This window comes from Aethalodelphis obliquidens, unplaced genomic scaffold, assembly GCF_003676395.1.
Source record: "Aethalodelphis obliquidens isolate GAN/ISIS:26980383/991018 unplaced genomic scaffold, ASM367639v1 scaffold7, whole genome shotgun sequence".
Taxonomy (NCBI): domain Eukaryota; kingdom Metazoa; phylum Chordata; class Mammalia; order Artiodactyla; family Delphinidae; genus Aethalodelphis; species Aethalodelphis obliquidens.
This window is the reverse complement of record NW_020837951.1, coordinates 6,169,126-6,195,584: the sequence shown is the minus strand read 5'-3', so window position 1 is coordinate 6,195,584 and position 26,459 is coordinate 6,169,126. Positions and strand designations below refer to the sequence as shown.

The following is a 26,459-nucleotide window of genomic DNA, read 5'->3' as shown; positions in this document are numbered from 1 at the left end:
ACACAGCAGTAAGAGAAAGAGGGTAAGGAACTAAAGAGGACTGGGTGTGGGTGCAGGCAGCATTTAGATAGGGCGGTCTGGGAGGATGCTTGAGCAGAGACTTGAATAAAGTGTAGGAGTGAAATTGCAAAGTTCTCGGAAACACCCTTCCAAGCAGCAGGAACAGCTAATGCAGATGCTTTGAAGTGGGAAAGGGCTTGGTGTATCCAAGGAACAGCTAGAAGCCAGTGCAATTAGACTGAAAGGAAGGATAAGGCAGAAGAAGGCAAGGGCTAGACCGTGGACAGCCTCCCAAGCCACATGAGCACAATGGAAAGCTACTGGAAATTTTAAGAAGGGAAGGGACATGGTCTGATTTGCACGATCACAAGGTTGCGCTGGCTGCTGTATGGAGAATGGACTGAATGGGGGCAGGAGGTGCAGGGGGACCAGGCAGGAGGATGGGGACCACCTGCCTAAGGATGAGCTGGTGGTGGAGATGGAGATGGGGGGCTGGATCATGGACCATGGGGCAAGCCTGGAAGCAGAGATGAGTTAAAAATAAAAGGCTTAGGACAGTCCTCCAGATGAGAGATGATGAGAGACTAGATGTGGTGAGAAGTGTTTGGATTCAGAACAGTTACTGAAGGGGGAGCCAACAGGACTTGACATTAGACAGAAGATGGGGCATAAGGGAAAAGTAAGTCCTGGGTGCCCCACGTTTTTGGCCAGACCAACTGGGTTAAAAAGGACTGCCATTCACAGATGGCAGGAATTGCAGTTTGGAATGGGGCATGATAAAGGATATACTTGGGGAATCCAAAGTTTGTTTTGGACAGGTTGACAGGGCCACCGCATTGCACTTTCACACTATTGCCAGGCTCCAGGGCCTCTGCTGACAGCAGTGTAGACATGGGTGATGGGTGATGCTATACCGGACATTTAAGGGGAGATGACTGGATATAGGAGAGTCAGGTGAGATACACCACAGTAGTCAAGAAATTCCCATACTTTTTAGAAGAAAAAGAAGGTCTCATTCTAACTTACAGGGGGGAAATACAAAACCCAAAGTCACATTTCAAATCCAGGAAATCAAGGACAGAATTTAAGGATCCTGATAATTAAGTATGTTACCCCATAAATGAGAAAATAAAATTTCTTTGGTTCACCCGGCCAATGGTTTTGCAGTGACAGAACCACAGTGGGGACAGGGTGTTAATTAATTGAGTGCCGCTATCACATGTTCTTTGAAAACAAAGAGAACAGAACAAAACAAAATACACCTTCTAGACATACATTAAACCAGGGGATATTAGTGGGTGCTGTATAAGCGTGACACGCAGAAGACCAACAACTTTTATAGGGTTTCCCGCTTTTTGATTTATTTAAATAAATGCAGTAACACCAGTAAGGAAGAACAGCTCTTTAGACCCGCTGCTTCTTTTCCAGATCATGAAATCTAAGATCTGCCTTGCTCTTCTGTGTTTTCTTCCTACAGGTTCTGGCTTTATAACAGAGTATCCACAGTTGAATCTCAATAGGACTGAATAAATCAAAAACGGATTTGCAATTAGCTTGGTCATATAGATAAGCTCCTTTTCCTTTTTGCTTTCCTTCATGCCAAGTTTTGTCTCTTTGCTATCATCTCTTATAAAAACACGTTCTAGGGAGTGCCCTGGCGGTCCAGTAGTTAGGATTCAACACTTTCACTGCCGTGGCCCAGGTCAGGAAACTGAGATCCCACAAGCTGCGTGGCACAGTGCAGCCAAAAAACAAACAAACCAACAAAGACCAACCAAAAAACCAAAACATGTTCTAAACACATTAGAGTCAGTCTGGGCTGCAGAACTGCCTTGTAGGAAATTAAGCCCCTTCGTAAGTTTCATAAATAGGATATAGCCAATACCTAAACTTTTAAATGTGTGGCTTTTATTTTATTTATTTATTTTAAAATTTTATTTATTTGTGGCTGAGTTGGGTCTTTGTTGCTGCACATGGGCCTTCTCTAGTTACAGCAAGCAGGGGCTACTCTTCGTTGTGGTGCGCGGGCTTCTCATTGCAGTGGCTTCTCTTGTTGTGGAGCACGGGCTCTAGGCACACGGGCTTCAGTAGTTGTGGCACGTGGGCTTCAGTAGTTGTGGCTCGCGGGCTCAGTAGCTGTGGCGCACGGGCTTAGTTGTTCCGCGGCACGTGGGATCTTCCCGGACCAGGGCTCGAACTCGTGTCCCCTGCATTGGCAGGCAGATTCTTAACCACTGTGTAAATGTGTGGCTTTTAGTATCCACTTTTAAACATTTCCAAAATCTTGGGGGAAATTTTCATATTGTCAATTCTCAGTAATGTGGGGTCTTGCAAGCATTATCTGAGATTTATAAAAATTTTTAGTGAGTCACTGAAGGTATAATTATTTCCTCCAGAACTCTTCAGATAACCATTGCCAAAAAGTGATTCTGCTCCTGGCCAACATTTCGTAATCAAGCGTTCCTTCCACCTGCCAGGAGAAATGTAGTTGGAGGTTCCAGTAAATGTTGGCTGGAACCTCGCATTCCCCTCCTGGAGCTATAAATTCCCATAAATCCCTCATATGTGGTTAGTGGTGACCACTGCAGATAATCTTACACAGACTCAAAGGTTGGAGCTGAACCTCTCTCTCTAAAATTCTTTAATAACTTGATTCAGAGTGCAAAAATTGCTCGTAAGAGCATATCTATAATAGTTCTTTCAGAGGAATCTATCTGATAGCAACTCTGAATTACCCACATCTCAGATAAGCCAATTCACACCCACGTTGATCCTTTCAGCAACTTGGGAATCTCATCTTTTCTTCTTTTAAAGACCATCAATCTCACAAATGGCCAAAGTTTAACCAAGAACCATGAATCTGGTCTGCTTTGACCTCATAGTCTCATTTCTGGGAATTTAGCTTGGAGAAATAGTCCCCACCCCACACACAAAGCAAACAGCTACAGAAGTAAAGAATTCATGGCAGTATGATTTATATAACCAGCTAAATAACTAAATAAATAATCAGAAACCACTAATAGCCTATGATCAAGCAATAATTAGTTAAGTGAATTATGTGTTAGAATAATACGTAGCCACTAAAATTCTAATTATGAAAACTATATATTTGCATGTAGAAACATATAAAGTGTTTATGATATTGAATGGGGAATAAAGAAAAACAAATTATACCTATACTAGGACTAATACTCTTAAATATTATATGTGTATTATATCCATATATAGAGGATATCAGTACTTCTCTATATAAATAACTATCTATATATCTATAAATGACATCCAGAAGGAAACTTGGAAAAATGATGCTTTTGATTGATAAGGATTGTGAGTTTTTGTTCTTTAATTCAGAGTTTTAGTAACATTCTTTAAAAACTTTGGTAACTAATCAATGAATCACAGCAACTCCCCTTAAAAAGGGAAAGTAAATAAAAGAAACAGACGTTCTTATTGTATGTGGTCAGCTTAAAGAGATGAGGAATCTTGTACTTCCTGTAAGAACGGTCACTGAGTACTTTGACTTATATTCACCCCAAGGACTGGCCACTGAGTCCATTACCTCTAAAGAGAAGGTGAACATCTTGCCAAAAATACAGTTGCCTTAAGTGGAGCCCATGAGGTGAAGAAATTAAGAGCCCCCCTCCTCTCAGGCTTCCAGGAGTGTTGGTGTTTCCTAATGAGAACTGCTGCTGGCTTGAACACCAGGCTTTGGAAAGAATCTCAACGGCTGTGCTCTTGCAAATGGCAAGTCAGAGCTCTCTTTTAAAGAACTTCCTTTTACAAAATCAACATATTCTCATCAAAACGAGCAAACGGATTTTTGTGTGTCAGGACCAACACTGGTTATTTATAATATTATGTGAGTGAGCTGCATTGTAATAGGAGAACATAGCATATGTGGAAACTGCTATATAAAAATCATATTTTCTCAAGTCTACAAATAACAAATGCTTGAGAGGGTGTGGAGAAAAGGGAACCCTCCTACTCTGCTGGTGGGAATGTAAGCTGGTGCAGCCATTATGGAAAACAGTATGGAAGTTCCTCAGAAAACTAAAAATAGAACTACCATATGATCCAGCAATTCCACTCCTGGGCATACACCGGGACAAAACTGTAATTCAAAAAGATACACGCACCCCTATGTTCACAGCAACACTATTCACAATAGCCAAAACATGGAAACAACCTAAATGTCCATCAACAGATGAATGGATAAAGAAGATGTGATACATATGTACAATGGAATACTACTCAGCCATAAAAAAGAACGAAATAATGCCATCCGCAGCAGCATGGATGGACCTAGAGATTATCATACTAAGTGAAGTAAGTCAGACAGAGAAAAACAAATATCATATGAAATCGCTTATATGAGGAATCTAAAATACGGCACAAATGAACCTATCTACAAAACAGAAACAGACTCACAGACATAGAGAATGAAGCCAGGGATGGGGGGGCAGGGGTGGTGTGGTGGGGAGGGAGAGGGATGGACTGGGAGTTTGGGGTTTAGTAGATGCAAACTATTACATTTAGAATGGATAAACAACAAGGTCCTACTGTATAGCACAGGGAACTATATCCAATCTCCTGGGATAAACCATAATGGAAAAGAATTTTTTTTTTATGTTGACAAAGTCTTTTCACGCTTTTTTTTTCTGGCCTCACCACGCGGCATGTGGGATCTTAGTTCCCCGACCAGGGGTCAAACCTGTGCCCCCTGATGCGGAAGCGCAGAGTCTTAACCACTGGACCACCAGGGAAGTCCCAAAAGAAATGTATATATACGTGTGTGTAACTGAGTCACTTTGCTGTACAGCAGAGACTGGCATAACATTGTAAATCAACTATACTTCAAAAAAAAAATAAAATAAATTTTAAAAAATCATCCTTTCTCCCAAAAACATGAACAACAAGTACTATCCTATTTTACTTTTAAGACTTCAAGAGTTTTTAAAATTAATTTTTATTGGAGTATAGTTGATTTACAATGTTGTGTTAGCTTCTGCTGTACTGCAAAGTGAATCAGTTATACCTTTAAGACTTTAAGCTTTTGTTTACGATCAAACAGCTGGCCCAGGAGCATGATACGGCCTCAGAGGCAAGGAGAAAATCCATCTCTCCCACTATGTTACTGTCTTCTACTTCCTTTCAAATCCATTCAAAAAAGGAAGGAAACCTCATCTTTTGCTTGGTGAGCTATTTCTCACCAGGCACTCTTGTTAGAGATTCATCTATCGAAATACCGCAAAATCTATATGAAAAATAATTTTCTACTAGTATTCTGAACTGAACTTGGAAATCCTCTCTATATGCAGTAACAAGATCCAGCAGTAATCCTGTAAATTCTAAATCGTCCCTTTGGGCAGGGAGGATTTCGCCACTGTATCAAATGGCCCAAAATGTATTAGGCTGATGGTTAAGAATGGTACTTAAGCAAGACACTATTTCTAGTCAGCCATGAGAAACAGTAACTCGACCTAAAATTTTAAAAGCGGCTTGTTTTCAATGCCGTCAGCCAATTCAACATTTTTTAGACTGGTCCTGTTATGGACAATATTGTTAGGACATATGGTCACAAGGAGACCTGTATCTGCTCCTGTTTTCTGTAATAAACCCTGATCAAACCCTTTCTGGAGTAGAAAGGAGATTCTGTATTGAGAAACAGAATGACCTGATGGAGGGTACCAGATATGCAGTGCCTATACATCAGTACGCAGAGTGGTGCTAGGTGGTTTGTACCTGTCTTCTGCGATCCTCCCCTGAACTCGGGAAGGTGGTTTATAATAATCAGCCTCAGTTACAGATGCAGAACTGGCTGCTCAGAGAGTTATATAACCTGCCTACGGTTTCCTAGCTGGTGGGGCTGCCGGAGTCCTGAGTGGGTTTGTTGACTGCAAAGCCTGGGTCCTTTCCTCTCCTCCCTGACGGCCGGGAGCTGCGGCTCTCTGGACATACTGCTGATTGAGGCTCTCCTCTCCTCTGAAGAAGATCTGAAGTTCACTGTCAGCCCTTCATGGTCCCGCATCGAAGCAGCAACTGGATTTGACCCCAGAAGAGCTGGATTTGGGCTCTCGCTCTGTTGTGGCCCTTCTGCTGATAATTACCATCACCAGAAAGTGGAAACCACCACATTCTACTGTGGTTTTGACAGTCATCCTTATGAAAATTAGATCACTTACTAAGAAAAGTCAGGGTAGCCAAAGGTGAAAGGTTGCAAGGAGAAACACTGCATAGTATGAGATGATCTCAAGGAGCCCTTTCTACAGCTGACTGCTGATGGAGACCTTCACACCAGTCAGCCCAGCATCCTGGGGTGTAAGATCCAGAAAATAACTCAGTGGGAACCAGAGCATGTGTGTGAATGCGCGCTGCCCTGAGACGTGGGCTGCCTGGTAGCAAAATGTAAGATAATGAGCACAATGTATAAGATAACGGCCCTCCCCCTCCCCCAGGGATGCTGTGAGGATAGAAGTCAGTTATTATAACCTGTAAAAACCAACACTTGAGGGGCTTCTCTGTGGCGCAGTGGTTGAGAGTCCGCCTGCCGATGCAGGGGACGCGGGTTCGTGCCCCGGTCCGGGAAGATCCCACATGCCGCGGAGCGGCTGGGCCCCTGAGCCATGGCCGCTGAGCCTGCGCGTCCGGAGCCTGTGCTCCGCAACGGGAGAGGCCACAGCAGTGAGAGGCCCGCGTACCGCAAAAAAAACCCCAAAAAACAAAAACGACCACTTGAGGCGAAACAGATAAATATCCAATATGATGAGAGTAATTTTAGAAATCAGAGAACATCAACACGATGCCACATCATGCAGTCATTCAAAATAACGGTAGCTATTACCCACATAATAAGCAAAGCAGAAATGCTCATGATGCATGATATTAAAACACCACCAATGTACTTACTGATATTCTTTCTAGAATTTTAAAAGGTTTCACAGTTTCTTAAATTTTCATCTCAATAGAATTACAAAAGGCTTTAAGACAGCATACTGTTTACAGCTCCTCTCAACAGAACACCTGACTCAGAGAAGTGTACGTGTAATTCCCCTTAAAATAAAAGGAACACTGTGCATCGCAAGATATTATTTAACCTGTGTCTGCACCACCTATAATTTACTCATTAAATTTCTATAATTTTTTATTTAAAAAGAAAAAGAATTCAAAGTACAGACATGACAGACTGTAAAAAAGACATGATTACCAGTGAGTAAATAAAACAGAAGGACACAATCATAACATAGCAAAGAAATACAAGGATCTGCAACTAGTAAAACAAAGTCTAACTGAGAACTAAGCTATGTCGAAGAAGGCTGCTTCTACTTCTCAATTCTTTCTTTCACTCCAAGAGTATTGATCGAGAGCCTGCTTTGTGCCACACTGGGCACCGTTCCAGGGACTGAGAATACAACAGTGGACAAGAAAATTCTTGCCCTAGTGGAGCTTACAGCGTGGGGTGAAAGAAAAACAAGTAAATACATAAAATGTTAGATGCTGGTTAAGGACGAAAGAAAAATAAAGCAGGGGGACGTGGCAGAAATGGGGTGGAGAAGGTGGGGGGACTTTGTAATTTTAAATAAGGTAAACAAGATAGAACTCCATGAGATGATATTCCTGAGAAAGAAGTCAGGAAGTGAGTTCTGCAGATACCTGGGGGAAGATACCAGATCTTGGTATCTCGCCAGATACCAAGGCGAGAAACACCAGTGCAAAGGCCCTGGGGCAGGATCGCACAGGGTAAGAAGGCCACGTGGTTGGAGGGGGAGAATTCAAAAAAGGTAGGAGGAGGCCAAGTTATGTGGGCTTCACATTTCATGATTCACTCCAGAAATGCAATTAATGATTGCTACTAAGGTAAATACACAGAGTTTTTGTTTAGGGTGTTGGCTAAAATGCTAAACTGTATGAGTGAAGGAAGGTCAGCAAGAGACACAAGCCACTGACCAAAGTAACAAATAAGAAGAAGGTATAAACTTTGCAAGGTCAAGGGAAAGTCAGGAACCAGGGAAGCAGTCCAGCATCGTGTTCAGATTTACTGTGTTTACTTTATGATTATATTAGGTATTTTGCTTAATTCCAAACCTTAATATTCTGTTTCACTTCTTCCTTTCCATCATATAAAAGAAAAGCTCTCCTTTTCTTATAAAAGACCAGTCTCCATGGTCTATAGATACTGTCACCGAATTGGAGCTCTGGTGCAGGGTTTCTCAGCCCCTATGGACATTTTGGACCAGGTAATTCTTTGTCGTGGAGGCTGTTCTTTGTGTTATAGGATGTTTAGCAGCACCTTTGGGTTCTACCCACTAGATGCCAGTAGCAACCCCCCAGCTATAATGCCCCTAACAACCAAAAATGTCTCCAGACATTGACAAATGTTTGCTGGGGCGGGGAGCAAAATTGTGCCTGCTTGGTAATCACTGCTTTAATGTGAATAGATAAAAACATCAGCTCAGTGTATTAACTCTTTTTGTAATTCAATGGGTTGATCCTAAGGCATATATCTCTTCCTAACTTCTAAACATACCCAAAGCTATTTGCTACATATTTATAGTTCAGAAAGAACTAAACTCCTCAGATGTTCCAAACACCTTCCTGTCTCAGGGCCTTTGCACAGCTGCTCCCTCTATTGAATGTTTGTCCCATGCAACTCCTACTTGTCCCTCAAGTCCTGTTAAAGCCTTAACTGTCAAGCCCCCCAGGAAGCTTTCCCATGATCCAGGGCATAAGCATGTTAGCTGTTCCCATTTTTTATATGTTCTCACATATGTACTCATACTTTGTTGAAACTATCACAACTGCAATTAAATGATTATTTTGGTCATTATTATTTAATATCTCCACCATTTCAGCAAGAACCCTATCAATCTTGTTGTCTCATGTATCTCCAGAGCACTAAAAGAATTACTGTGGACTCAAATTTATATAGAAAAGCATATCACTGGCCAACTTTGGTACTTTATTACTAACAAATTATTATGCACCTCACAGGCGATCAAAGTACAATGATACAGACCACCATGGCTTAATGATAAATCTCTTAGGGCAAAATCTTGACTATGAATATATTTTACTTGCGGGTACATTTTTCCCTTTTGTTAACAACAAAAGCTATGAAAAGACTGTAATGATGACAAGAGGAACAAAAAGGCCCTCTTCATTAGATGACAATGAATGAGCCACGGAACGGAGTGGCTGTAACTGAGGTCATCCTTCTGGCTCTTTTGAACTCCTTATAACATTTATTTTAACACAGTTTATTCCACACAGCATACATCATATTGTATTGCTTACTCTTGTATATCTGATAGCCGCAAATATATTTAAATTCCTCAAAGGGGTTAGTATTCTGGGATCCACAAATGAGTTTCAGAATGTCCGAGGGATGCTTGAAATCGGATGTAAAGACTAGTAATTTACTCATTAAATTACTATATAATTTACTCATTAAATTACTCCAGTGTTCGTAGAAACACTTTCTACGAACAGGGTCAGGAATGTTTATACATGTCTCAAAGGTGGCAATTTAAGACCCACCATCTCATATGATTCCATTTATTGATAATTTTAAAACTTGTAGGGATATTCCCATCATCTTTGGTCCATCTCGTAGGAAGAAAAAACAAATTTTAGTTACCGATTTCCTCTCCTGCTTCAATTCCTGGACGTAGCGTGCTAACTCCACGGTGATCTGGGAGGTCATATTCTCGGAGATGACTTCATGCTGTCCAGCATAATCGTTCATCTCATTCAGGGTGGAAAGGAAGGCTTTACATGCTGTATACCTACAGAACAGAACGCACACCACTCCTTTTCAAACAAGGCACATCCTCTCTCATGTTGCTTCTCACCAGCGAAATAGTAATTAAAATCAGGTTAATTTGCATACAGCTCCCGTAGGGTCTTGACAATTCATTACACATAAGAGGGTTCTCATCAAAATGGTGCAGAATAAATTACAACTGAATCATTTTTCATTGTGTAAAGCCAAACTGCCCTACATAAGGCAATATCTGGCTTTGTTAATAGCCCACATATAACCCAAAATACATATACGTACTATAGGTACTAATATCATGGATATTTAGATCTAAATTATAGATAATACTTTTGGACTTAAGATGTCTTAATTGCTGTCCGAAACAGACATATTTCTTGGATGAATGAGACGCCTGTATTACAAAACCAACTCAAGATGTAGAGTGTATAATCCACACTTCCTGTATTTGCTTAGATTATATTCTAAGCTTTTCCTAATTACCTTAACTGAAACGATCTGGAATAGGTCTAGTGACTCAGTATAAGTCATTTGAGTAGGTTTTTATTGTCTTTCCCCCAATTTAAAAACTGGCACAGATATGAATGAGGAAGGCAACTTGTTTTTGTAGATATATTATATCTACAAAATATATGTAGATTTCCTTTATAATCATCACCAATGCCATATAGATATTACCACATAACAATCAATGATAAACACACCTGTATTCTTCTTCCTCCTTCGAGTTCTTTTTAGGTTGGTATTTCTTCGAAAGATTCCTAAAACAAAAAGGCAGACATGTCACCTTACACAGAAAGATAACTGAGAAATCAGGAATGAAAGAAGTCAGTGCTTTTGTTTACAAGTTAAAAAAAGAAAAGCCACAAAATGTCCACAGCTGAAATCCATGTTTCCTTCCATCTTCCAGCGTGAAAGACTTGCACAGCTTTGACTCTTTTACCTAAAGGTAGAGCAAATAAGAACAGAAATGGTCGCCAACCGGTCGTTTACCTGGATGTTAAGACTTGACATTATTTAACCGGAGAGGGCAGACCATGTGTTTCTATGCAACCATTATTGCTCTAAATCCAAGGCAAGCATATGGACTGAGTTCAGATGTTTAAATGAAAAATCAAAGTGTCAAGGGCAGGTTTTCAAGGCTGTGTGCCGCTCTCCCAAAACCTAATGAAAACTACTTGTGAATAAGTCTTCTTGAAGGAGGTAGAGACAATATTTGGGGGGATGTTTATGCTAAGACATTTAGCAAGGAGAACTTTTAACCTGCCTAGCAGGCTTGCACTGAACACACTCAGATTAGTCAAAATTGCTCTAATCTATCTTCCTCATCCCATCTCCAGGTCAGGAATCCAGATACTCCCCTCTACATTCTGCATGCTTCAAATTACACAAAAACTAAGAGGTAATCTTGAAAAAAGAAAACTCATTAACATTTGTTCCACTGATTGATTTCTTTTGGGTCCTGATTTTGGCTTCTGTAGTTAGAAGAACAGCCATAAAGGGACTTCCCTGGTGGTCCAGTGGTTAAGAATCCATCTTGCAATGCAGGGGACACCAGTTCGAACCCTGGTCGGGGAACTAAGATCCCACATGCGGGAGGGCAACTAAGCCCATGCACCACAACTAGACAGAAGCCTGTGCGATGCAACAAAAGATCCCATGTGCTGCAACTAAGACCTGATGCAGCCAATAAATAAATAAATAAATATTGAAAGAAAAAAAAGGAAGAAGAACAGCCATAGATAAAGAGGATGTGGTACATATATACAATGGAATACTACTCAGCCATTAAAAAGAATGAAATAATGCCATTTGCAGCAACATGGATGGACCTGGAGTAAGGATGGACCTTACTAAGTGAAGTAAGTCAGAAAGAGAAAGACAAATACCATATGATATCACTTATATGTAGAATCTAAAATATGGCACAAATAAACCTATCTACGAAACAGAAACAGACTCACAGACATAGAGAACAGACTTGTGGTTGCCAAGAGGGAGAGGGCTGGAGGAGGGGTGGACTGAGAGTTTGGGGTTAGTAGATGCAAACTATTACATATAGAATGGATGGACAACAAGGTCCTACTATATAGCATAGGGAACTATATTCAATGTCCTGGGATAAACCATAATCGAAAAGAATATGAAAAAGAATGTGTGTGTGTGTGTGTGTGTGTGTGTGTGTATATATATATAGAGAGAGAGAGAGAGAGAGAGAGAGAGAGAGAGAGAGAGAGAGAGAGAGAGCTGAGTCACTTTGCAGTACAGCAGAAATTAACATCAACTATACTTCAGTTTAAAAAAAAAGAGGGCTTCCCTGGTGGCACAGTGGTTGAGAGTCCGCCTGCCGATGCAGGGGACACGGGTTCGTGTCCCGGTCCGGGAGGATCCCACATGCCACGGAGCGGCTGGGCCCGTGAGCCATGGCCGCTGAGCCTGCGCGTCCGGAGCCTGTGCTCCGCAGCGGGAAAGGCCACAACAGTGAGAGGCCCGCACACCGGGAAAAAAAAAAAAAAAAGAAGCAGAACAACAGCCCTAGGAGTGGACTAGTGGTCCACAGTGGGACTCCATATGACAGCATTCAGTATTCACTTCCCTGTTTATTCCATGTTGCTATTCCTCTTTCATAGTAGCTACTTTCATTATTTCACATTCTATTTCTTTCATTTCCTCTGAATCTACAGATATACCTAGAAAAGTGTGCAATAATAAGTTTACAATTTTGATCACGGTACGTTTTACAGACAAAGCGAAATGTGAGTTCACCTCTAACAGGTGTTACTAGGTGACATGAGAGGCAGAGGACTTTAGTAAAAAGGACATTGCTCTGGGAACCCAGAGGCCACGTGACTAGATGGTGTAACCTCAGACAAAGCAATGGGCAAGCCTGTGCTTCCAGTTCCTCATCTGTAAGCCTGAGTCAGGTGGATGAAATGACCTCTATTGTCCCTTAAAGTTTGGAAATTCCCAGGGAATATATATCACCCAATAGAATAGTGATTGTTGCAATTACTTTAAAAAGAAGTCATGGGGTTTCCCTGGTGGCACAGTGGTTGAGAGTCTGCCTGCCGATGCAGGGGACGCGGGTTCGTGTCCCAGTCTGGGAAGATCCCACATGCCGTGGAGCGGCTGGGCCTGTGAGCCATGGCCGCTGAGCCTGCGCGTCCAGAGCCTGTGCTCCACAACGGGAGAGGCCACAACAGAGAGAGGCCCGTGTACCACAAAAGCAAAAAAAAAAAGAAGTCATGGGTATACAACAATTTAAAAATTATAATTAGACAAACTGATGAAAGAAAAATCTACTGACTTGGAGGTTGCTATCACGTGAGCTATGCTTAAACAAACTACATTGTGTTTTCTCTACTGATACTCTGGATACACAGTAAAGATTATCTAATAGATCTAGATTTGAAAGAATGTGAAAAAGCAGTATTTCCTTGAAGCAGGTGCCTTAGAGAAAAATTAATGCAAAAGAGAGAAATTTTTGTTTTTAATTTAATTTTTTAACATCTTTATTGGAGTATAATTGCTTTACAATGGTGTGTTAGTTTCTGCTTTATAACAAAGTGAATCAGCTATACATAGCTGATTCACTTTGTTAAAAGAGATAAATCTTATATATTGAAAGCATGGTAGAATTCTTTGAGTTGCCTACCACATTGAGTCCTTAAAAAGGTAGATTTAATAAAAACAATAGCTCCGACTTACATGTACCAGGAATAAAAGGGGAGCCATGGAAAGCAGATGACTAATCAATAGGTTATTTTCCAAATATATTTAAAGCAGCATATATGGGACCTGCAGTATTGAAAAGCCTAGAGGTTGCATGTGAGATGTTTTTAGTGCATGGTTTTAAATACTGACCATTTCTTCTGCTAACTATAAATTACAAATGGAAAATGTCACTTCTAAATTCACATCTTATATAAAAACTCATTCAAAACTGTTATTTTAGAGGTTGATTTAAATCCACATTTTCTTTTTAGCTTTCAGTCATTAGCAGATGTAAAAATAACTTAAACTTTATATCTAGTTGAAGGGACCATAGCTTGAAGAGATCCAGGTGAAACCAGCACTTTTTATAGTTCCGTTTTACCAGTCAAATCCTAACCAGGATTAAAGACCTGTTGTGGGTGATCTCCAGTAAAGACGGTCCAGTACTGAAGAATGATTATCACTTTGACGATGTTAGCATATATAGCATTCAAAATGCTTCTTAAAAGCATCAGTGGGGCTTCCCTGGTGGCGCAGTGGTTGAGAGTCCGCCTGCCGATGCAGGGGACACGGGTTCATGCCCCGGTCTGGGAGGATCCCACATGCCACGGAGCGGCTGGGCCCGTGGGCCGTGGCCGCTGGGTCTGCGCATCCGGAGCCTGTGCTCCGCAACGGGAGAGGCCACAACAGTGAGAGGCCCGCATACCGCAAAACAAACAAACAAAAAGCATCAATGAATAATTCACTCTATAGACACCAGCAGAAAACTAAAGGCTTAAGAGGTCTAGAAGGGATAAGGATATTTCTCTCAGGGACCACTACAAAAAAAAGAGCAACTTGCATTTCCATTCTCTGGAGGTGGGCTTTCTCGCCCTATTTGTATGAGGTTATTTTAAAAATAAGCAGGCAAATAAACACCAAAAGCACCTTTAAATTTATGGCGTCTTTCTGAGAAATTTAAATTGTTTTATACACTTGCTCTTCAGATAGGCTAATTAAAAGGTAAAAGGAAAATATACATCTTTTAATAAAGATACTGGATTTAAGTTTGGTCGGTCCTAAGAACTGCGGTGAGACTTCTAAAATGGAAAAACTTGGGCCTCATTCCAGACCCTCTGAAATGGAAGGTCCAAGGCTGGACACAGGAATGTTTTGTGTTGTTGGTTTTTTTTTTAATCTGTCTTTTATATTTTAAAAGCTCACCACAGATTGCCAGATAAAGATGGCAGAATAAAATCTGATCAGAGAACTGCGCTTTTCCAACGAGAGGCGAAATAAAAGCCAGGAAATTTTCAACAGCAGAAAATAAACCCATGAAGAAAGGCACGTCACCTCAGTCTACACACTCTGAGGAGTGGTGACCAGCGTGAGGGACAGAAAATTCTGGAACAGTGTAGAACAGATGCTTGACCCCACCCTCACAGTCACAGGGAGGGAAACAAGTCCACAGAACCCTGAAAACCGATTCAGACAGAAGTAAACTGAGGGGTGAGTAAGCACTCAGGGGACAGTGACAGAAAAGATCTGAGAGGAAGACATGCAGGCTGGCCACCCGGATGCCAGGACTTGGCAGGAGCTGGGGCTGGCCACCTGGGTCTCTACTTCCCAGGGCTGCAGGCTGAATGCCTGGGGAAGATTACCACAAAACCTAGGGATTCCCAAGGAATAGGGGTGAACGCCTTTGACCTAATGGAGTGAATGCTAAAACAGAACCTCTAACAAAGTTTCAGAACAGACAACAAAACTCAGAGCCTCAAAGACAAGATGTACAGAAACAAGTGCTTTTGAGACCATGCCCCATGGGGTTAATAAAAACTGGTGACGAACAGAAATTCTTGAGCTTGCCTTCCAGTTTATTAAAAACCCCTTCACGTGTAACCTGCCTTCACCGATCGAGCCGATGCTGTAACTGTTGCTACAAAAGGCTTAGCTGTCCTCCAAGCATCACACAGCCGACACAGTAAGATGTTTGCCTGGGTTGTTTTCCAGGAACTCAGAGCTAGCTGTGTCTAGCTCAAGCTCAAGCCAGCTAAGACTGGTCGGGACTCCCTAAAACAGGGCCTGCACAGGTGTCTGGTAAATGACATTTTGACACCAGAGGGCCAAAAACCCCACCGTCAGATCATGCTAGGCGCCTCCATTTTTGAACATGCATCCCAGGAAGAAGCAAGTAACTCAGATACGCCTGCACAGAACACTAATTACCTCACCTTTTCCCTACCTGCAATCACCTTTCCCCACGCCTAAGACCACCCTGCTTCTTTATCCCATAAATATCCCAAGCCTCTCACCTTCAGGGAGGTGGATCTGAGACTTGTTCTCCTACCTCCTCGCTTGGCTGCCTTGTGAATAAACCCTTTCCCTCCTGCAAACCTCGGCGTCTCAGTGTTTGGCTTGTTGCATGTTGGCAAACGAACCTGGTTTGGTAACACTTTCCTCCACGCTCACCCTATAAGGGAGCTCAGAGGGAAAGACCAATGGCACCGGAAGCACAGCAGTGATTATTCACATTCTATCAGATCAAAGAGGGGCACTGGTGTTGTTTGTGTTAATAACAAAAACGTGCTTAGGCATCAACCTAAGACGTTTACATGCTTTATCTCATTAAGTCCCCTCAAGAGCCTTATAAGGTGAGAATTATCATCATTATTATTATTCACATATTACAGTTGAAAAAGACAAAGCACAGAGAGTAATTTGTCCCAAATCATATTACTATTAAGCGGAAGAACATCCCAGGCATTGGGACTCTTAGAGTGTGTTACTTGTAACCACTTCACTAAACTGCCTGTATTAAATATAAGCAAGGTGAAGGGATGTAGTATGTAATATAGAAGAAAAGGAAGGGACTTCCCCGGTGGCGCAGTGCTTAAGAATCCGCCTGTTAATGCAGGGGACACAGGTTCGATCCCTGGTCCGAGAAGATCCCACATGCCGCGGAGCAACAAAACCCGCGCGCCACAACTACTGAGCCCGTGCTCTGCAACAAGAGAAGCCACCGCAATGAGAAGCCCACGCACCGCAATGAAGAGTAGCCCCCACCCACTGCAACTAGAGAAAGCCTGTGCACAGCAACGAAGACCCAACGTGGCCAAAAATTAAAAAAAATAAAAACGAAAAGGAAGGAAGAAAATGACAGAGAAAAACCCAATCTGGAAGAAAACATACAAGGAAATGAAGCAAATCCTAACTCCTCCAGAATATTTGACACGATAAACAAATTTAATAAAACCACAAAGCCAATAAAGCAAGAATCCCCAGCCTACAGGACAAAACAGAATGGGATGAAACTGGGAGGCTGCAAAGCTAAGGAAATGAACTAGGAACGAAAACACACAACTCCAGAGCTAATAAATAAATTAGACTGGATATCAAATTTAAGAGAGGAAAGTTTTAAGACAATCATAACGTGGAAAGTAACTCTCATAATCAGAAAAAGAAAAAAGATCTGAAGAACAAGATGCTGTAACATAAGGAAAATGGATCTCTGAAGCATATGACCCAATAAGTAGAATAGAAAAAAATTCAGATATAATTGAAGAAAGTTCCCCTGAAATAAATTATTGACTTTTTATATGAAAGGGAAATTGACAAAGAGTGATCAACCACAAGGCATTGCTTGGTAAGGTTATCAAACTGCTAAAGTGGAACAAAAAATTCTTCACATACAGAGTCAAAAAAGCAAGTCACCTACAAAGAATAAAAATTTGGCTGGCCCCAGACTTTTCAACCAGAAGACAACGCAGCAGCAAAGTTTGGAGAGAAAAGTATGACCAGAGAATAATCAAGTCAAATTGTTGTTAAGTGCAGTCGACCCTCCACATCTGTGGGATCTACATCCACAGAGTCAACCGTGATCAAAGATATTGGGGGAAAAATTCCAGAAAGTTCCAAAAAGCAACACGTGAATTACTTCATGATGGCAACTGTTTACACAGCATTTACATTGTATTAGGTATTATAAGTAATCAAGAGATGCTTTAAAGTATACAGAAGGATGTGTGTAGATTATACACAAATACTATGCCATGTTATATAAGGGACTTGAACATCTTCAGATTTTGGTATCCGAGGCGGGCAGGGGCAGGGGGTGGTATTCCTGGAACCAATCCCCCACGGATTCTGAGGGGTGACTGGATAGTGGCATTCTCAAACAAGACAGAACTGGAGGATTATGCCACAGGCTCCTATAGGGGGAAGATAACCCTATTTTTCTTGAGGCCAACAAACAAGTAGAGAGGCTGTGGTAGAAGGAATGGTGATGAGCATAAATCTATAATTAAGACAAATTAACTGTGAGACTCATGTTACAGACTAAATTATATAACTCAATTAGGAGAGGAAGTAAAACAGGTAGATACTATTTTCTTTATGTTTCCTAGCAGTGAGTCAGTTGAGCCTGTTTAAAATTACAACATGAGTTAAAGCAAAAACAAAAACAAACAAAAAACAGGAATGACACCCTACACATTTTTCATAATCTTTTTGCTAAATCTTATAAGAATTTGTTTAATATTTCAAGTTTGCTAAATCCTTCAGTTTCACTTTAATAAAATCTTTTTAATTGTTCAAGTAAATTTAAATTTAATACCTTGCATATACAATATGCAACATATTTTATAAAATGACTTTTACACAGTTACCTTTCATTTACAATGAGATCCAATTTAAAAAAAAAAAAATTGACCAGGACAAGAATGGTTCATCAAGAAGAAAGTACAAACGGCTCAAATGTATAAAAACATACTCAACCTCATTCATGCTAAGAGACAAATTACCTTTCAGACTTAGCAATTTTTACTTATCAAATCGGCAAAGATAAAAAAGATGGGTAACAAGAAGCATTGAGGGTCAAGGCGAGTAGCACCGCCACGAACTCTGAAGTGGTGATAAGGGTCACAGCCTCCAAGAAGGGCAACTTGGCAAATTCTACCAGAACCAAAGTGCTACTTTTAGGAACTTATTCTCTAGATATGCTTGCCCAAGTGTATCATGCAAGGTTATCCAGTGCAACTTTGTTCAGAGTTGCAAACAACTGGAAACAACATATCCACCAATTCAATGCAACACTGTATAGTTGTAAATAGTAAAAATGAACTCTCGGAATAATTTCCAGGATGCAGAAAGGCAAGGGCACACTGAACTGCTGGGGAAGCAAGGAAGAAAACACACTTCCTTGCCTGTGTATCCATAATATCTCTCTGGAAGGATACGTAAGAGACAGATAACATTTATTGTCCCTGGGAACAGGGGTAAGAGAAGGGACACTCCACTGTAAACCATTTTGTACCTTTAGAAGTTTTAATCATATGAATTCATTACCTGGTCATAACAAATAATTTAGTTTGTTTTGGCTGCGTTGGGTCTTTGTTGCTGAGGGCAGGCTTTCTGTAGTTGCAGTGAGCGGGGGCTACTGTTCCTTGCAGTGTGCGGGCTTCTCATTGCGGTAGCTTCTCTTGTTGCAGAGCACAGGCTCTAGGGTGCATGGCCTTCAGCAGTTGTGGTGAGTGGGCTCAGTAGTTGTGGTGCATGGGCTTAGCTGCTCTGAGGCATGTGGGATCTTCCCAGACCAGGGATCGAACTCATGTCCCCTGCATTGGCAGGCATATTTTTAGCCACTGTGCCACTAGGGAAGTCCTTTTTGTTTATTTTTAAAGAAACAGTTGCTAAGGGGCAATCAATAGTTGGTTCTCTTATATAGGTCATGTAAGATGTTTTAAGATTATATTAAGGGGACTTCCCTGGTGGCACAGTGGTTAAGAAGCCACCTGCCAATGTAGGGGACATGGGTTCAAGCCCTGGTCCGGGAAGATCCCACATGCCACGGAGCAATTAAGCCCGTGCGCCACAACTACTGAGCCTGTGCTCTAGAGCCCGTGAGCCACAACTACTGAAGCCCGCGAACCTAGAGCCCATGCTCCACAACAAGAGAAGCCACTGCAATGAGAAGCCCATGCACCGCAATGAAGAGTAGCCCCCACTCGCCACAACTAGAGAAAGCCCGCACGCAGCAACGAAGACCCAATGCAGCCATAAATAGAAAATAAAAATTTTAAAAAAGATTATATTAAGAATTTGGGACTTTCCTGGTGGTCCAGTGGTAAAGAATCTGCCTTCCAATGCAGGGAACGTGGGTTCAATCCCTGGTCAGGGAACTAAGATCCCACAGGCCACGGGGCAACTAAGCTCCGGTGCCACAACTACTGAGCTCATGCACCTCAACTAGAGCCCGTGAGCCCAAACTACAGAGTCCACGTGCTCTAGAACCTGCGCACCACAACTACAGATTACACGCGCCCTGGAGCCTGAGCGCCACAACTAGAGAAGAGAAAACCCACACGTCACAACTAGAGAGAAGCCCACACACCACAATGAAAGATCTCGCGTGCCTCAACGAAGATCCTGCGTGCTGCAACTAAGACCCGATGCAGCCAAAAATAAATAAAATAAATAATAAATAAATCTTTTTATAAAAAAAAAGGATTATATTAAGAATTTGACCCTATGCTGCCTTGAATGGATAATAACTATAGCAGGGGTCAGCAAACTTATATATAAGCACGTATATATGTATATGCTTATACATAAAAGCAAATTTATAAAGGGCCAGACAGTAAATATATTAGACCTGCAGCCCCAGGGTCACGGGGCTGCAAAAGCAGCCATGGACAATACACAGATGAACGGACGCACCTGTATTCCAGTAAAGCTTTGTGTACAAAACCAGGCAGTGATGGGTTTGGCCATGGCCATGGCCAGCAGTTTGTTAACCACTGACCTACAGAAATCAAAGCCCTAATTATCATCTTCCATGTCTAAAATAAGTTAGAGTCTTTTTTCCTCTAATGCAGAAAAGAAATTATTTAACGACAGACAACTCTCCAAAGAGACCATGATGGTTTTTCAACATCATATTGATGTTTTAAGCAAGTCTTTGTTGAATATGCTCCAGTCACACTGGTCTTTCCATTCCTTGAACATGTCCCCACCTCAGGACCTTTGCACTCACTGATTCCTTGGCCTGGAAGAACTGCTCTCAGATCTTTGCATGCCTGCTTTCTCCTTGTCTGTCAGTTCTCAAGCAATGGATTTCCCTGGCCAGTCAGGCTAAGTAAGCCTTGCCCCGCCCCCATCATCTTCTAATGCATCACTGGTTTTACTTATTCGGGGTGATAAACGCTATCTTTAAATGATTTACTGCCTTGCTTATTTGCATGCAGTCTTTTTTCCATAGTGAGAAGGTGAGTCCCTCAGGCTCAGTCACTTCCTGTGCCTCATTCACTAGAGTCTCCCCTGCTCCCAACTCTGTTGACACATTATTAGTTGTTCTGTTTGTTTTTAAACCTTCATCAGCTCCCATAGGCCTGTGCAGGCACATAATTCTCCTTGAAGCAGTGCTGACCAAATATTGTAGACCTGTTCCCTGTTGATTCACTCTTTCTACAGCTATTTACTAAGCACCTATTTTATGCACTGTTCCATACTACAGGGATTCATTAGTGAACACAACGCAAAGAGCCCTCTGCCCTTGAGAGGCTTATATTCTAGCAGGGAGGGAGCAGAAGACAACGAACAACACAATATGTAAGAAAATTACATAATGTTAGAAAGTTATCAGTGCTTTGGAAAAACCGAAAAGTCCAGCAGGGAGGCAGGGAGGCCCTTACTGAGGAGGTGACATCTGAGCAAAGACTTGAAGGAGGTGAGGGAGTTGGCCACGTGGACCCTGGGGGATGGACCTCTAGGTAACAACATCTATGTGAAAGGCCAATGCAGCATCCCTGGGGTGACAGCATGTCTGGCATGTACAAGATACAGCACGGAGGCCAATTCTGTTAGAGCAGAGATACGAAGGGAGAGAGAGAAAGAGGTAATGTCTGAGAGGTAGAGAGACCCGTTCACGAAGGGCTTTATAGGACATCCACTGTAAGGATATTCGATTTACTTCGAGGGAAATGGGGAGACGTTGGTGTTTTGAATGAGGAGTGCTGTGATCTGGCTGTCTTGTGGAAAAGACGGACAGTAGGAAATAAGGGAGGAATAAGAAACCAGTTAGAAGATTCATAGTAAGTCAGGTAAGAGGTGATGGGGGCTTGGACCACAGTGCCAGCAGTGGAGGTGCTGAGAAGGGCAGGGATCCTGGATCAATCTGGAAAGCAGAGGTACCAGGACTTCCCGATGGGGGCGGGGGAGTGTGGGAGAAAGACAAAAGCCAAAGATGACTCTGGAGTTTTTGACCCAAGCAAGGAAGGATGCAGCTGCCCTCGAGCCGAGCCGGGGAGCTGCGGGGAGCCGCGGGGAGCCGGGCTGCGGAGATGCAGATTTTGTTGGGATTTTTGTGTTTGTTTTTTGGCTGCGTGGGGTCTTCGTTGCTCATGCAGGCTTTCTCTAGCTGCGGCGAGTGGGGGCTACTCTTCGTTGCCGTGCACGGGCTTCTCATTGCGGTGGCTTCTCTTGTTGTGGAGCACGGGCTGTAGGCACGCAGGCTTCAGTAATTGTAGCACGCAGGCTCAGTAGTCGTGGCGCACAGGCTCAACTGCTCCACGGCATGTGGGATCTTCCTGGACCAGGGCTCGAACCCATGTCCCCTGCATTGGCAGGTGGACTCACAACCACTGCGCCACCAGGGAAGCCCCGGAAATGCAGATTTTGAGTGGATATTCTGTTTCAGACATCCAAATGGAGATTCTGAGTAACCTGTTTCTGGAGTTCAGGACAGAGATCAAGCTTGGAGACATCTGTTGCTGTAGAGATCGTACTTAAAGCCATCACCAGGAGAGTATAAATAGAGAAGGGAAGATGACGGAGGACTGGGCGCCAGGGCACATCGGGGTGAAGTGGCAGAAGGAAAGGAGGAACCGCGAAGGGGGTTGAGCAGAGCTTCTGAAGAGCTTCTGGTGAGATAGGAATGAAGCCAAGAGACTGGGGTTTCAGAGGCCAAGCAAGAAAAGTGTTTCGAGGAGGGAGCACCCCCCCTTCAAAGATGCTGAGGGGTCAAGGGTGGTGAGGACTGAGGAGAGGCGACTGGGTGGGACAGGATGAAGGTCACTGGTGCCCCGAGGAGCTGTTCTGGTGCACAGGTGCAGGTGAGCTAAATAGGGAGAGGAGGGGAACTGGAGAGACATTGTTGGGAAGGTTTGCTGCAAAGGAAGGCAAAGAAATGGTGGCAGCTGGTGGGGGAAGTGAGCTCAAGAGAAGTTTTGTTTTCTTGTTTGTTTTTTAATGATGGGAGACAGTGGTACATTTTTGTGACCATGGGAATAATCCAGTAGAAAGTAAAGCCTTGATAACACAGAAGACAGAGGAAAACTAGTGGGGACAGAGCTCCAGAGTCGCAGAGATGGGGGAAGATCTAGTGTGCAAGAGGAGGGCTTGGATTCAGCCAGGAGCATCAGAGGGAGGGGGCATCCAGGTGTGGGAACAGATGCTGACAGATGGGTTACAGGGCCTGAGAGCCTGAGGGTGTTTTCCTCTATCTGCTTCAATTTTCTCAGTGAAGTAGGAAGCAAGTGGTGAGGATGGGAAGGGAGGTGGTGGGGTTTGTGGAAAGAGAAGCTATGAAAGACGCAGGCAGGTGGGAAAGCAAACCAACAAAGGGCAGGTAGTATGATTACTCATCAGCCTCAAGGGCCCGGCCCAGACCTCAGTCCAAAGGATTAGAAAACACCTCCAAAGGATTAGCAATTGTCTTGAATTGTCTTGAATTACTCATAATCTTTTTTTATCAACTTCTCCCAATAAGCACAAATTTAGATACTTTGCAGGGATGTGATGAAACAAATGTTAACATTTAAATCTCAGGAAAAGGACTTCCTAAGAGATTACCATCATAGCAGTAATACCGCTACTCTATTTCAAGTCATGAAACATGATCCAGAACAGGGTAAAACGGTCGATGGAGAGCTATTAAATGTTATCCCAAACCTATTATTGGGATTTGGAGTCTTTTCCAATAGCCTCCAATTTTGTCACCTAAATCAGCACTTCCCTCATAGAGGGGGATGAGAAAGGGCAGGGAGCCAGGTGCTTCCCAGAGGGAAAAAGAAAGCACCTTCCCTTCATGACATAGAACTGATGGAGAAATTTGCTGAGAACTGACTTAATGACATCCCATGACAAACCTCCAGAGCAAAACAAGACAGTGGATAAGGCACCAGGAAAGGAGAGAAGAGGCTAAGAGAAAAAGAATACAACAAATGTAGGGAAATCCATTAGATGAGACCTTACTTCACCTAAAGCTGTTAGGTAACCCATTTCCACATGAGAGACAACATTTTCTGGCAGCGCAATGTCTAAATAATCAACACAAAGCAGCTCATTCTCCATTCACACTTTCAGTTTTATTCTTTTTTTTTTTTTTTTTTTTTTTTTTGCGGTACTCAGGCCTCTCACTGCTGTGGCCTCTCCCGTTGCGGAGCACAGGCTCCGGACGCGCAGGCTCAGCGGCCATGGCTCACGGGCCCAGCCGCTCTGCGGCATGTGGGATCCTCCCGGACCGGGGCACGAACCCATGTCCCCTGCATCGGCAGGCGGACTCTCAACCACTGCGCCACCAGGGAAGCCCCACTTTCAGTTTTAAAAGCCTTAAAGTGCTAATGAGGCTGATACACATACAGGGCGCCAGAAATTCATCTGGAATAAAATTTATTTATAAAAATAAATTTACTTATTAAATTCTTATTAAGTAAATTTAAGAATAATTTATTTATTATTAAATTATTCTTAAATAAATTTATTTATTATTAAATACATTAAATAAATTATTTATAAAAATTATTTCGTTGAGCAATCTGTTTTACATTTTATTTACTCAATGGAAACAAAACTTATCATCCATAAAAGTATACCACATGTACTACCACTTAGGTGCTTATTTACAAACAACAACAACAGCCCTCTGAGAAGTCACATTCTTTCAAAGATACGTGACATACACCTTATGCAGATGCTCTTTGGATTAAAATGAAATATTTCTAAACCAAAAGTCATCTAGACCTTTCACAATCTGTGCAAACCAGCCAAACAAGAAATCATTAAAGGGACTTCCCTGGTGGTACAGTGGTTAAGAATCCACCTGCCAATGCAGGGGACACGGGTTCGAGCCCCGGTCCAGGAAGATCCCACATGCCGCAGAGCAACTGCGCTCTAGAGCCCGTGTGCCTATAGCCTGTGTTCCTCAACAAGAGAAGACACTACAGTGAGAAGCCCACGCACCGCAATGAAGACCCAATGCTGCCAAAAATGAATAAATATACAAATAAATAAATAAATTAAAAAAAAAAGAAATCATTAAAGATTTTGCCACTTCAAGTTCAAGCTTACCAGCCACTTTTAAACATTTTACATAAAAACACAACTTTCTTGGATAATTTCATCATTGTTAAATTGTTATAAGAAGGGCCTCCACAGGACTTCTCACGTGCTGCTGGAGGGATCGTGAATCAGACAAACTGTCTGGAAAATTGTTTGACTCCACCTACTAAAGCTAAACATACACAAAGCCTATGACCCTGGAATTCCACTCCTGGGTATATACTTTATATCCCCAAATTGGAAACAAGCAATAGCCTAGTGACAGTAGACTGGACAAACGGTGATACATCCATATACCAAAATACTAAACACCAATCAAAAGAAAAGCACCACCGCATGCAACAACACAAATGAATCTCATAGACATAATGAGGAACAAAGGAAGCCAAATACAAACAGTGCATAATAAATGATTACATTTGCATAAGGTTCAAAAATAAGCATGACTAATCCAAGCTGTCAGAGATCCGGAAAGTGGTCAACCATGCGGGCGAGGGGGATGAACCAGAAAGGGCTGGGGCGATGGGGGGCCTCTGAGGCTGGGAATTTCCTGTTTCTTGACCTGGGTGCTGGTCACATAGTGGTATTCACTCTGAAAATTTCCGGGGCTTTACATTTATGACCTGTGCACTTTTCTGTATATATATATTATATTTCAAAACAGTTTTCTGGGGAAAAAAAAAATGGTGCTTCAAAATTCAGCAGAATCCTTTTAAGAAACAGAGCCTAGAGGGCAGACAGCAGAAGCAAGAAGAACTACATCCTGCAGCCTGTGGAACAAAAACCACATTCACAGAAAGACAGACAAGATGAAAAGGCAGAGGGCTATGTACCAGATGAAGGAACAAGATAAAACCTCAGAAAAACAACTAAATGAAGTGGAGATAGGCAACCCTCCAGAAAAAGAATTCAGAATAATGATAGTGAAGATGATCCAGGACCTCAGAAAAAGAATGGAGGTAAAGATCGAGAAGATGCAAGAAATGTATAACAACAACAACAAAAAAGAAATGTATAACAAAGACCTAGAAGAATTAAAGAACAGAGATGAACAATACAATAACTGAAATGAAAACTACACTAGAAGGAATCAACAGCAGAATAACTGAGGCAGAAGAACGGAGAAGTGACCTGGAAGACAGAATGGTGGAATTCACTGCTGCAGAACAGAATAAAGAAAAAAGAATGAAAAGAAATGAAGACAGCCTAAGAGACCTCTGGGACATTAAACGCAACAACATTCGCATTACAGGGGTCCCAGAAGAAGAGAGAGAGAAAGGACCAGAGAAAATATTTGAAGAGATTATAGTCGAAAACTTCCCTAACATGGGAAAGGAAATAGCCACCCAAGTCCAGGAAACACAGCGAGTCCCATACAGGATAAACCCAAGGAGAAACACGCCGAGACACATAGTAATCAAATTGGAAAAAATTAAAGACAAAGAAAATTATTGAAAGCAGCAAGGGAAAAACGACAAATAACATACAAGGGAACTCCCATAAGGTTAACAGCTGATTTCTCAGCAGAAACTCTACAAGCCAGAAGGGAGTGGCATTATATACTTCAAGTGATGAAAGGGAAGAACCTACAACCAAGATTACTCTACCCAGCAAGGATCTCATTCAGATTCAATGGAGAAATCAAAAGCTTTACAGA

The 26,459-nt window shown here is 42.2% G+C and overlaps 1 protein-coding gene across 14 annotated transcripts in view; it reads right to left on the bottom strand.

Moving 5' to 3' along the window:
• The window catches only part of FNBP1 (formin binding protein 1), a 141,125-nt gene that overhangs the window by 66,795 nt on the left and 47,871 nt on the right, over positions 1-26,459 (bottom strand). For all 14 annotated transcript variants that reach the window (XM_027104550.1, XM_027104552.1, XM_027104553.1 and 11 more), the window contains 2 exons: positions 10,480-10,536; positions 9,635-9,782 (listed from right to left, as the gene is read on the bottom strand). In XM_027104550.1, the coding sequence (XP_026960351.1) occupies positions 9,635-9,782; positions 10,480-10,536 (205 nt within the window). The remainder of the gene's footprint in view (positions 1-9,634; positions 9,783-10,479; positions 10,537-26,459) is intronic.